This window comes from Mirounga angustirostris, unplaced genomic scaffold (genome assembly GCF_029215605.1).
Source record: "Mirounga angustirostris isolate CCGP_5_RB_7025 unplaced genomic scaffold, mMirAng1.0.hap1 SCAF_17, whole genome shotgun sequence".
Taxonomy (NCBI): Eukaryota; Metazoa; Chordata; class Mammalia; order Carnivora; family Phocidae; genus Mirounga; species Mirounga angustirostris.
The window spans coordinates 36950768-36963891 of NW_026991725.1; the positions used below are offsets into that span (position 1 = coordinate 36950768).

The window sequence follows — 13124 nt, forward strand, 5'->3', positions numbered from 1 at the left end:
TACCCTTTTTATTTTGGTCTTCAGTTGGGGAATGGGCCCCGATGGGTCATGTGGAGTTACTGAAGATGTCCACACATTATATGGCACGCCAGTCATAGCGATGACATCACAGTCATATTTAATGACATAAATTGCTTGTGTGTTACTAACAGCAGATGCCACGAAGAACGTAAAGTCAGAAGAGAGAGACCTGCTCTTCCAGCGGCGAGCCAGTCCATGGAGAAGCTTCTACCCCATCCTGCCTTTGCACGCTCCAGCCACCGGAGAAGGAACGCAACCACAGCCATAAACATCCACGCCCCTGCTGCTGAGTGTGTCCACAGCTGCACAGTGGAGCCCCACCCAAGACCTTGACCTTCACTTCTATTTACTCCTCAATGCAACCCTGTTTTTACAGATGCAGAAACTGAGGCTTAGAGAAGAAAGCGTGAGTGTGAACGCTGTGCTTAGGCTCCAGACAAGACCCCGTTGTGTTTACGGAGCTGCTGCCCCCAGACTGGCAGGAAGGCGGGACCCCCCTGGAGCCCATGATGTGCACTTCTGTCACTACCCCAGGTTCAGATCTGGGGTCACGGAGCTTCCCATCTACCTGAAGAGGGAATGTGGCTGGATGCATGAGGCCAACAATGAAAGGTTCGTTTGGCCAAACAACTGACAGAAAAGTCTGGAATCACAGATCTTTATATGCACATATTCCAAATCACCTCACCTGGCCTCACTGTCTCTCCCCAGTTCCTTTCTACTCTCCCTCATGAAGGGCCAAGCGAACAGCACAGCCACTCAGGGGCCTGGGGGACCAGGAAGTTCAGGTTGGAAGCACACCCCCCCAGTACCCGGTCAGGGTCCAGGGCTTGGGCCCTGGGAGCCTGTGAGGGTCTGCGCTCCTCTGGGCAGAACCTGTGTGCTTGATGCGGCCCAACATTAATTGGCAAATAAGAAACACCAGGGCAAAGTTCCTCAAAAAATCATTCCCTGTGATCTAGCAATTCTACTTCTGGGTATATGCACCAAAGAATTGAAATCGGGGTCCTGGAGAGAGATTCGTGCACTCATGTTCATAGCAGCCTTATCATGAGAGCCAAGAGGTGGGAGCAGGCGGGTGTCCACGGGCGGATGAATGGGTCCGCAAAATGTGGTATGGCCGGACGGTGGGATATTATTCAGCCTTAAAAAGGAAGGAAGTTCTGACCTGCTGCACCACGGATGCATCCTGGCGACCTCAGGCTCTGTGAAATACGCCGGGCACAAAGGGCCAACCGACCGAACGACTCCACTCATGTGAGGTATAGAGGGAGTAGTCAATTCAGAGACAGTAGATTAGTGGGGGCCTGGGGCTCAGGGGAGGGGGGCTCGGGGGCTCTTGTTTAATGGGGACAGAGTTTCCATCTTGTAAGATGAGAGTTCTGGAGAGGGATGGTGGTGACGGTTGTTCAACAGTGCCAATGTACGGAATGCCGCCGGACTGCACTCAAAATGGTTGTGACGGTAGATTTTTACGCTATGTTATGTTTTACTGCAATTAACAAATTTTACAACAAAACGAAACACCGTGAGGGGCTGAGAGAGACCTCATGGAAAAAGGAAAAAACTTTTTTTTCCTGTTCTTTTTTTTTTTTTAAAGATTTTATCCATTTATTTGAGAGAGAGAATGAGAGAGAGCGAGCACATGAGAGGGGGGAGGAGCAGAGGGAGAAGCAGGCTCCCAAGGAGCAGGGAGCCCGATGCGGGACTCGATCCCGGGACTCCGGGATCATGACCCGAGCCGAAAGCAGTCGCTTAACCAACTGAGCCACCCAGTCGCCCCTTCCTGTTCTTTTTTTAAAAAAGATTTTATTTATTTGAGAGAGAGAGAGAGAGCGCGCGTGCGAGCACGAGCTGGTGGGGAGAGGGGAGCAGCAGAGAGAGAGGAAGACTCTCCGCTGAGCCAGGACCCCGAGATCACAGCTGAAGGCAGACACTTAACTGACTGAGCCACCCAGGCGCCCCATTTTTCCCCTCTTTGAACAAGGGACCCTGCATTTTCATTTTGTGTAAAGTCCTGAAGGTAATGTAATAATCTGCCCTCATGGAAAATAAAGCCGGCGTTTCCTTCCTTGTCGCTCGTCTGTAATGAAATGCTCACCTCCGGCCAGAGACGCGGGCTGGGGAAGCATATCCGCCTTCACGAGGGACAGCTGAGACGGGGGGCTTCCCTCCCCTCCTCCCTGTCGCACCCACAGCACAGGGGAGCGTGCTCACAATGCCGCCGTGGGCCCTGTCTGGGGTGTGACTGTCACGCCTGGTCCTGAGCCAGGGGTCAAGAAGCGCCGCTCTGGGATCTAGAGAAGACAGAAGCGACAAACCCCGACTTCCTCGGCCAGATGCAGACCCCTCCCTGAGGCCCAGGTGAAGCACCTCCCTCAGCTGTCTTCATCTTGTCTGTGGCCCAGGGTCTGGGGGGCGCCTGGTGCTGGCCGACCGAGTAGCACCGGGGATGCTAACTCTGCTGTGATCGGAGGTGGTCAAGTGGGGAGCTGGCTGGAAGTGGCTGAGGCTCTGTGGCCAACGGGCAGAAGAGTAGCTATTCCGGGCCTCAGGGCCCACGGCAGTCCCTGAGTGTCATGTGGGGACACGGGGCATTTTGGCCTCTGGTCCCCGGCGGGCAGGTATGGTCTGACCTTAGTGAACGGTGGGGGCGGGGTTGGGGGAGGGCTTTGGGCAAGTCACTTTATTTCCGTTTTCCTCCTGCATAAAATGAGGCTCTCCCAGGTCGAATGCAAAGTTCTGAAAATGTTCACACTCGTGGGCTAAAGCACCTGTAACGTGGCCTCCGTGGCTTCTCCAAGTGCTTCTCCCTGAGTGGACTCAGGTCCTTGTTCTCCCTCCTGTGCAGCCCCCTGAGCAGCCGGGCCCCGGGGTGGGGGGTGGGGGTGGATCTCTGGGTGGTCACCCCAGCAGGGAGTGGGATGCAGGCTCGGTGTAGGTGGTCTGGGCGGGGCCCCCAGCCCCGGGTCTGGGCAGAATTAAAGCCCGACGGCCTATCTGATGGAATTACACCGAGGAAAGCAAATTTGTCTTTTAAGAACAAGCGACAGGCTGATGACTGAAGCCCCAAAGAATTCTGTGGTTGAACCTTTTTTGTTGTTGTTGTTTGTTTTCTAGCACAATCTGTCTCTGTTTCTGAGCCGAGTGCTGTGCTCCCCACGACAAAGGCCTCTTTCTTACGACAGTTTAATAGCTCCAATACGGGGGACAGCCCTGACTCTCCCATGGGCCCATGTCTGAAGGCAGCTGCTGAGCAAAGAAGAAAGCCACCGCTTTCCTCCAGTTTGGTCCAAACTGAACCAAGAGAGACTTAAGGAATCCAACAAAACAGAACCATAACCTCCTCCTGAAATTAAAAAAAATATATATATATGAAAGCTCCCCAGGGGGTGAGGGAAACAAACATGCATCCGGATAGAGAGCAATGTGGATCAGAAGCGGCGTGCCGGGCTCCGCGTCCTCCGTGGGTGGAGCCGAAGAAAACCAAGTGGGTCTGAGGATGGAGAGGATGCAGATGGGGAGGGCGGAGTCCCGACGTGTGAGTTGCCTGTGGTCGCCGGAGCCCAGTGCCACTAACAGGGTGGCTTCGGACCACAGAGATTTATTCTCACGGCTCAGGAGGCCACACGTCCAGAGTCGAGGGGTCAGCAGGGCTACGCTCCCTCCCACACCACTGGGGAAGGATGCTCCCTTGGCTCTCCCAGCTCCTGGCGGCTCTTGCCATTCCTTAGCATTTCTTGGCTTGTAGCTACTTCACTCATCACTCCAACCTCTGCCTCTGCCTTCATGGGGCCGGAGTCTTCCCTCTCTGTGTTGTCATGGGGCACTCTGCTCCATGTGTGTGTGTCTTTTCTCTTCATCTTGTAGAGACACTGGTCATACTGGATTTAGGACCCACCCCAATCCAGCAGGACCTGATCTTAACTAATTACACCTGGAAAGACCCTATTGCCCAGTAAGATGGCATTCACAGGTGTGGGAGGCTCGGACTTTAACACACCTTTCGGGGGGGCACACAATTCGACCACAACACCATCGCTCAAAAACCCCGGGGCTTCTTTCCAAGCAGCCTGTCACCTCCTTTTGTTCTGGAACCCACAGGACAGGTAACTTGCTCTATCTTCCCAGTGACGTAGCCCAACCATCCATGCTTTCCAGGAGGTGAGGTGGGGAAGTGGATCATGACATCATGGCCACCCAGAGGATTTCTGTCCTCTCTCTTCGGAGCTTTCTCCTCTCCCCAGTTCCTTCCCTCAGCATCTGGCTGCACGGAGACACCAGGCAAGGGGTAAGGGTTCTTACTGCAGGGACGGGCAGCATGACCTTTGACATAAACACTTGCTGCCCGTGGGACTGTCTAGAAAGTCTGTCCCTCACTGCGGAGAGTTTATATGCGCCTCTAATTCCCAACATGCCCAATGAGACAGGATGTTAGAGAGGCGTATGACAATGGAATCATACCTCCTACCGCCAACTGGAGGGCCTCTGCATAGGGCGTTAGACGCTTTTTTTTACAACTAAGCAGAAACTCTTTTCTGCACCACTCTGGGGGGTCAGTTTTGAAGTCTCTGTGGTCACGGCAGGTAGGTGACTTGGGGGGCAGTGATTTAAGGCACAGGCACCAGAGCCAGACTGCCGGGGTGCAAATCCGACCTCTGCCCTTTCCTCGTGTGTTTCCGGGCGCGTTCTGCATCTGTAAGATGAGGATGGCCATTTCACAGGGGCCTCAAGCAGTGGCTGATACACAAGTCGAGGAGCACGGGGTCTGCACACGGAAAGCACTCCGTCAGTGTCAGCTCTCATGACTGTCCCGGGGCTGCCAGAGGCAGGGAGTGGGGTGGTGGCTAAACATGGGCTTCTGCATTGGCCGGACCTCCGTTAAACCCTAAGTCTCGGGGTGCCTGGGTGGCTCAGTCGTTAAGCGTCTGCCTTCAGCTCAGGTCAGGATCCCAGGGTCCTGGGATCGAGTCCCACATCGGGCTCCCTGCTCAGCAGGAAGCCTGCTTCTCCCTCTCCCACTCCCCCTGCTTGTGTTCCCTCTCTCACTGTCTCTCTCTCTGTGAAATAAATAAATAAAATCTTTAAAAAAAAAAAAAACCCTAAGTCTTCCACTTGCCATGAGCCTGACCTCACACAAAGTTCCCAGGCTCTGCGTCCTCGTCTCCATCCTGGGATGGCAGCGAGGACTACGACAGCCGACCCTAAGAGGGTCACAAGGGCAAACGAACCGAAATGAAGACCACCACCCCAACCAAGCCATGCCTAGAGCTCCCTTAGCGTCTGCTCTGGAAGATGCTGCGGATCTCCACCTCTCCTTGCTTTGGGAGGCCGGACGGGGGCAGTGATGGGCCCCTCCAAACGCACCCATGCAGGCGACGCCCTCTGTCTGGGAGCAGCCACTTCTCCCTGTCGGCCACACAAGGGGCCGTTTACACTGTGGCCCCCTCCTCCCCCACCACTGCCTCCAGCCACCCCCACCCAAGTCCCTGGCGACAGGGTTGGACATCTTGGCACGGGGGACCGATCTCCACACAACGTGTGCTCTGTTTAGCCTGCGGCGGGCTTGGGGGGAGGCACGGACCCTACAAAGCTCTTTGAGAACAGCAGTGTGGTTTCTTTGTGGCTTTCCCAGGCGCTGGAGACGACACAGACTTTTCTCTCCTCCGTTCCCATTGCCGCCCTGTCCATCCCCCTGCACAGCTTGGGACAAGCCACTCGAGGTCTAGAAGGAGTCCAGGGAATTGTGGGGCAACGGGGAAGTGGCTCATGCCCTTGGCAGGGGCTGTCCATTACGAAACCATCTACAGAATTCCGGGCAGGCTGTCAACCACCACACCCCCACCCCCACCATCCCGGGTGCAGAGCCGACCATGCACAGCCCGGACCTGGGTCCCGTGCAGAGAACAGAAGAGGTGGCTCAGGCTCCATTCCAGGCAAGGGTGCAGGACAGAGAAAAGCATATGCTGCACAATAAAGGCTGAGCAGTCCCAGAGCAAGGGACAGTGAGCATGAAGACTCCATGCTGAGACATGACCGGAAAATCAGCCTGGGAGGGCCAAGGGGAAGTCAGGGAAAGGATGCTAGGCAGGGGGCCCAAGGCACTGGTCAACAGAAGCAATGTCAGGGCCAGCCACACACACCGAGAGACCCCCACATTCCTGGCCTGGGGCGTCCAGGCCTGTGTGGTCCCATGTAGACTGTGGAAGCCACTTCCAAACCAGTTCTCCTTCTGGGAGGCAGGGGGCTGGGAGCTCTTGTCCTGGACCATGGGCTGGGACAGGAATGGGCTGGGCATCTATCTGGAGTGTCTGCAGTGGGCAGGCCAAAGACACTGTTATCGATACTACTACTACTATGACTATTGATGATTATTAATATTGTGGGAATTTGTAGATTAGGAAATGGAGGCACAGAACAAAAACCAACCCGTTCAGGCTGTACAGCAAGTGGCAGAGCCAGGATTTGAACCTGGGTGGTCTAGCTCCGGGATCCATGCTCTTAAATATTCCACGTGTTCTTGAGGTGCGCTAGACTGGGGAGGGGCGGGGGCTGCACCAGCCACACCCCGCCCCCATGCCTTCTCACAGGCCTGTCTCACCGTGCCCTGCGCATGCGAGCAGCTGTTGGTGGGAGGCGCTCTATCTCCCTCCCCGTGAGTGACACCTGCTATCTTGGTGGCCTTGGAAGCAGGTGCACAAGGGTCTGGGGTTGACTGTGTCACTGTTCCTTGCCTTCTCTCAGATCATATCCCAAACCCACATCGGGCAAACAGGCACTCCACTCCGTGTGTGTCTGTATCAGGATTTACACCCTGTAATTCAGATGTACGTTAAAAATTAATCTTTTTTCCTATGATATTATCCTGTCCTGGAGAACCTCGTTTCCACACAGTAGCAGAAACAGAATTAGTCAATTAAAAGGAATTCAGTGCCTTCCGGTATCAGGTCCTTCTCCAAGAGAAGGTGTTCTCTTTCCGGGTAATGCCAGGAATTCAAGTGTCAAGATCCCTGGTAAGACCTCCCTCTGTCACCCTGCTTCCTCTCCGGGATGGCTTCTGTATACAGGGGAAGATGATAGGGCAGGAGGACGCAAAGGAACATATTTGCAAATACATCATCCCGATTTAGAGAAACTGATTTTCAACACAGTTTACAACACTGTAAGATTTTCAGCAGAGCTTGATACACAGTAGAATAGAGTGGATGGCCAAGATGCCCTTGTTACATTGTCCAGTGGGGCTCAACCTCACTAATCTGTATGAAGAACATAATTACAAGCTTTTCATGTTATACGTTGCTCTGAATTTGAATGGAGAGAGAGAGAGAGAGCGGGAAAGATGAAGACAAGTAAATCCCTATCTGGAAGGTAGAAAGGACTTTGTTTTTTCCCGAGTATATGAACTAATTTCTTTGGTGATGAGTACATTTTGAACAGAGAGATCCCTCATAAAAGAACTGATGAATGGTGAGAGCCTGTGATAGTGACTTTCTTTCAATGTCTTTACTTTGCAAAACATAGAAGGTGGCAGTTCTATGTCCGTCTTCACATACACAGGGGATGTTTTTATGTCCCACAAAAGCCCAACAGTGCCAGGACCCCAGATACACCCCACCCCTCTTCATGCAATGCCCATGGAAACTGCGGTGTAAGCAGTAAGAGTCAAGGACACGGTCGGATTGCCAGGGGCTTGCTCACCCGAGTCCCACCTGCTTGACCCAGAGGTACCACCGGAAGGACAGTGTGCTGAAATGAGCACATTTCCTAGTAATCCTCGCAGGCATTTTTCTATCTCTGTAGAACTGTGTGTGTGGAGGGATGGATGTGTGAGTAGGCACACACAGCCGTTGGAGATTCACATCAGAGAATGTCCCCATCCTTTAAGGGAAACCATCTTTCAGAGTGAGATATGGCTCCCCAATCTCGTACCAGCAGGAGGGGATGAATGACCGTTGCTGGGCTTCCTGGCGAGGTCACTCCAACACAGCGGATGGTCACCTTAGACGCGCAGCGAGCAGAGGTGTGAAGAGTCCTGACTTCCAGAACACCCCCAAACCAATCGGATTTCTCTTTGTCTCTTTCCTGGGGGGGGGGTGCTCCTTTGTTAAAATGATGTTATTTGTCACAGCTGTCCTGGGAAGTGTGGAAAGTCTGCCAGATACGTGGGTGAAGCCAGACTAAGATGAAACAGTTTCTCACGGACAATCTCAGGTGACAGGTAAGTGATCAGCAGACTTTCATTCATCCGTGCGTGCATCTCTCCATCCAGCCAATGCCAGGATGTAAGGGCAGCAGGCCCCCCGAGGGGCATGTTTCCCAAATGAATGGCTGTGAAGGTCCGGATTCTCTGCCTCATCAGCTGGAGAGTTCCCGGGTCTCCAGGTAACAATGACATCCATTTGTCTGCACAGACCGGGGGACATGGAGGGCAAAGTGTCAGAGAGGACGCCCCTACCCCCCCGAGAGGATAACCTGGTCAAAGAAAAACCTTGGCAGGACTAGGGGACAAAACACAGCTGGAGGTGCCTTACTGTCAGGATGTGGTTACTTTTTTCATTGCTTTCTGTCCCACCTGCTCTTGCAGGAAGCATAAAAACCCACGGGAAGGAAGAAGGGGCTGGGAAAAAGAGTGGCAGAGGGCAGTAAGAACGCTGGGGTTTGGACAAGGACCCTGAAGACGGAGCCGAGACATTTCCTTTCTGGCCCTCACTTCCCAGCCCCCATCCCTTCTGGCTCCTGGTGGTCAAGCCTCCTGGAGCAATGCGCCTGCAGACTGTTCTCCGGAGGCAGGTTCCATCCAGAGCCCCCAGGTGTTCCAAGGATGGGAGGGGCACTTCCTGAGGTGCGATGGGGACAAGGGGGAAAAAAATGTCAAAAAAAAAAAAAAAAAAAAAAACCAACCCCACACAAAACCCTGTGGGGAGCGCTCAGGAATAGCGCTGCGGAGTGAAGGGCTCTGCAATGTCCCGAGGAACTGCTCAGTCCGCGTCTGGCTCCACCCAGGTGTGTGGCGGGCTTTTAGGCTCATCCTTGTTACGTTCACGACTAATATAATAACTTTTATAACTTTTTTTAAAAAAGTCATTAGAAAAATAAATGCGTTACCCCTAAAATGTCCTAAAGAAAACACTAACAGATTTTGGGGTGTTCTGCAGTTAGATCAGTTCGCACCACCGTTTTCCTCCAGGTGCCACAGTCACGGGCAGAGGGGCTTCCTGCTCTTTCCCTGTCGTTCCGTATTCCCCTCCTTCCTGGCGGGTGGGTGGGGGGGAGCCACACCAAAGCCTTGGTGTCAGGCTGAGGCGGGACAGTAAGACGGCGGGGGAAGAGCCCTCGGTGCTGAACTGAATGAACTATCAGATGGAATACAAAGATGCTATGAAAATGCACACCAGATTTTTATAAACTTGTATATAGTACATGGTCTTCAGCTTTTGTAGGTATGACTTCTGCGGAGGACGCCTGCTGCTTCTGACATCAACGTGTCTCCACTGCTTCCTGCCCCCTCTGTCCCTCCGTCATTGTTTGTACATCACCTGGTGACAATGATGTCAAACCACAGCATGGTGGCGCTCTGTGCCACCTGCCTGCTGCTTGCAAACTCCCCGGTCTCTTCAGCATTCAGGGTAAAGTGATCACTGTGCGGGAGGGCTGGAAAGAACAATTTCAGAGACAGCACTGCCAATAGATAACTCTAGAATTCCAGGCAAGGTAGCCTGTTCCCATGCTGGGGTTCCGCTTCTCAGGCTGAAGACCACTCTCCAGAGAGACCGGGCTGGGCTCTGGCTTCCCCTCGGGGGAATGGTAAGACCCAACTCCATGGGTGGGTGGGGAGGTCAAGACCAGCAGCCTGAGGAAGGACAGTCTCCTGAGAACTTTCTGGAAGTCTGGGAGCTGGTCCTGCCACAGAGAGGTCAAGGGGCCTCGTAAGAGCAGCTTGACCTGTGGAGGCGGTTACAGGAGGTGTGAGTGAACTATGATGGAGAAGTTTACACTTCAGTTCTCCAAGACCCCTCCCCACCACAACAGTGACGCCTGCTCTTGACCTGCCCTACATTTAATTTGCAAACCTGTTTTCAAGAATTTACTGGAACCGAAGTAGGGGAACTAGTTGGACAGATAGAAGCACGTAAGTAATAGGTGACTTCCAAATACAGACCTACTCACCAACTGGAGACTGTTGACTAATGACCAGGAAAATGTGTCTCCTGCCATTTTTGTTTCTAAACAAATGGCTACTTAGTTGACCAATGACTGCTGTCTTAAGTGATCATTAATATACCAACGTATGTATTGGTTTTCAAGCCGGGGAAAGCATATATCTGACTTACGACTTACTCCTTGATCTGGGAGGCAAACATATACTTTAAAATTTTATTTTGATGTCCCCGCTGCCCCCCGTAACTTAATGACCTCATCTTTGGTCGGAAGGCAGGCTAATCGACCTGGCATCCCTTCCCAAGCATCTGGGTGTGGGTTAGCCTTAGGTGGTTGGGGCACACGTCCAGGCGCACCTTGGGGATGTGGCTTGTGGATCATCCATGGCATACTATGAATCTGCAGCCAGCCAGCCTCCTCGGCTCCACGAAGCCTGTTGCACCTGCTGGTCGGGGTGTGTTCAAAGATGACAGACACCTCCCAACGGGTGTGCTGAGTCAAAGCCTACATAGGAATTGGTATGTGAAGCAAAATGCTTATGCGTAAGCAGCTTCGCTCTCCCTGCTGGTTTGAATTATACCTGCCACAGAGTTGAGTGAGAGCGGAGGGCATGTTTCCTCTCTGGGGAACACGTTCTTTGGAGGTAATGCCACTTCAGAAAGGAAAACTGTTTAAGCAGCAAACACCCCAAGGACATGTGGTCTGAAGAATTTGTTTGTGGTGAAACCAGAAGAAATTGCTATGGGGCCAGATCAGAAAGAAGAAAGCCGTGTTTCCCTTGAGCTATGGGCTGCCCTTTGAGGCCTGAGATTCTTTGTAATTCAGGGGGACGCTGAATTCCAGATGAAGAGCACCAGGCAAGCTGTCCAGTGAGGAAGGAAAGGTGGAGGGAGCTCAGGAGGGCCTTGGGGAGGGCACCATAAAGGTGAAGTGACAGCGTCTGAACACTAGGTGGCAGAAGCCAAACACAAATCATACGCCTGCGGTCTGCCCGAGTCCAGGTCAGAATTGAAGCTGGTGCCTTCTAGGGAGTATTTCTTTGTACCTTTCTCTTCTTTCCTGGTGGCTGCGATACCATGTGGGTGGGAAGAGAACCTCCTGCTTCCAGATGCATTATACACAGGGCACAAGAAAGAGGTTGTACAAAAGTTAGCGGGCATGCATCAGAGCGTCTGATGACAGATCTGGACTAAAATTATGGTCTTCCACAAGATTAGGGGTCTACAGACTGTCTGCAACGGGCCAGATAATAAATATTCTCAGCCTCAGCCTCGAGATTCTGTGGCAATTACCCAACTCAACCAACACAGCACAGAAGGAGCGACAGATGATAGGTAAAACACAAGGGTGTTGGCTGTGTTCTAAGAAAATGCCATTTCCAGAACCGGGTGTTGGGCCAGACCTGGCCCATAGGCTGCAGTTTGCTGACCCCCTGCACGAAATGTACAGCAGCGAGCTTGACCCATGCGTAGCCCAGGCACATGCCAGCTACCTTCGTTCCCAAGTCCATGCAAATGCGTACTGCCTCCCTGGGGACCCTTCCACAGCGCCACGTGATTACCTATATCTCCCTGTTGCCTGGACCTGATTCTCCCTTCTCCCTTCCACACGACAACAAAATCAGCCGACAGCTGCCGTCGGGCGGTTCTGCACTGAAAACCTCTTCCTCCCACTGGTCCCTCTTCATTCCCACACCGTCACCGCCTCCCTCGTCGTCCTGGGAGCTATGAAGGCGCAAAGCTGTGGGTAGTCAATACCGATCTGTTCGAGGGCTGAATTCTTCACACTGGTCAGTCTACCCCTTCCCCCCAAAATTGTCCCATCAGAGCCAGATCGCTGTTCAAATCACCTCTTGGGTTTTGTCATGTCCCTGCATCAGAATGCACCCTAGCTGCCAACCTCTTGCTCAATGATGGGCTTCCTCAGCTGTCAGGCTTGTCTTCTAGGAAGCACCATGTGAACTCCATCCTCACCTGGCCCTAAAAACGCCTTGGGGACCAATGTGGGTACTTGTTCACAGTGTCCCCTGTCTCTGTCATCTCCACCTCTCCGGGATGCCTGTCCCCACACTCCTGATGAAGTACCCCGCGTTCTCGGAAGCGCCCCCGACGGGAGGGAAGAGACACACATTGGGTTTGTATCCCTCCCTCGGCGCTCACGCTCCGCTAATCTTATGGCCCGCTCACCGACTATTTTGGCTATCTTTTCTGTGATTTTCAGTTATGTCGCATTGAGGTCAGACCGTGGTCTGAACAGTATCGATTTGGGGGCACTCTGACCTCTGCGGCAGAGCTCTCGCCTCAATTTTGGGAAACACGCCCATGTGTGCTTAAAGAGAATGGAAGTTTTCTAATTGCTAGTCTGGGGCCCTGCATCCGTCCGTGATGGACATGGTGCTAACTTTTCATCTGTTTTCTCAGTGCCGGAGAGGGGGATCATAACCACTCACCGGGACGGCAGTTTTGTCTTTTTTTTTTTTTTTTCCTTGCAATTCTGACCATTGTTCTTAACCAGTTTGAGACTTACTATTGCTAGGTGCACACAGATGCACAGGGGTTACAGCCTCCTGGGGCGCGGTTTCTCTTCTTGGGAAGTACTGGCCTTTATTCTTTATGAGGCTTTCTGCCTCAAAGTCTGTTTTGTCTGATTCTAAAACTGCCATTCCTGCTTTCTTTTGGTCAGCGTGTACCTTGTATCTTTTCTCGTGCCTTTATTTTCAACCTCCCCGTGTCATGTGTGAAGCGAGCCGCCTCTGTATCACAGGGGGCTGGAATTTTATCAAGCAAAACCTGTCTCTTTGACGAGATGTGTTTAATCATCTGATGACTTAGCTCTTGTAGCCCACCCTCCGGCATTATTCGCCTGTCGCTTTCTTTCTCCTTCTCCCTCGTTCCCTTTCGACGACCGCCCGCTGGTCCCCATCCTCCCATGGAAACTCATTTGTA

General features: G+C 52.8%; 1 protein-coding gene across 10 annotated transcripts in view; it reads right to left on the reverse strand.

Annotated features, from left to right (window-relative positions):
- Positions 1 to 13124, reverse strand: part of SLC39A11 (solute carrier family 39 member 11) — a 403594-nt gene that overhangs the window by 54745 nt on the left and 335725 nt on the right. Inside the window, exon 8 of one of the 10 annotated variants that reach the window (XM_064583523.1) lies at positions 404 to 8424. The exons of the other annotated variants lie outside the window; for them this stretch is intronic. Within the exon in view, the coding sequence (XP_064439593.1) occupies positions 8259 to 8424 (166 nt within the window). The 3' untranslated portion in view covers positions 404 to 8258. Of the gene's footprint in view, positions 1 to 403; positions 8425 to 13124 lie in introns of those variants that run through there. 10 annotated transcript variants of the gene reach the window in all.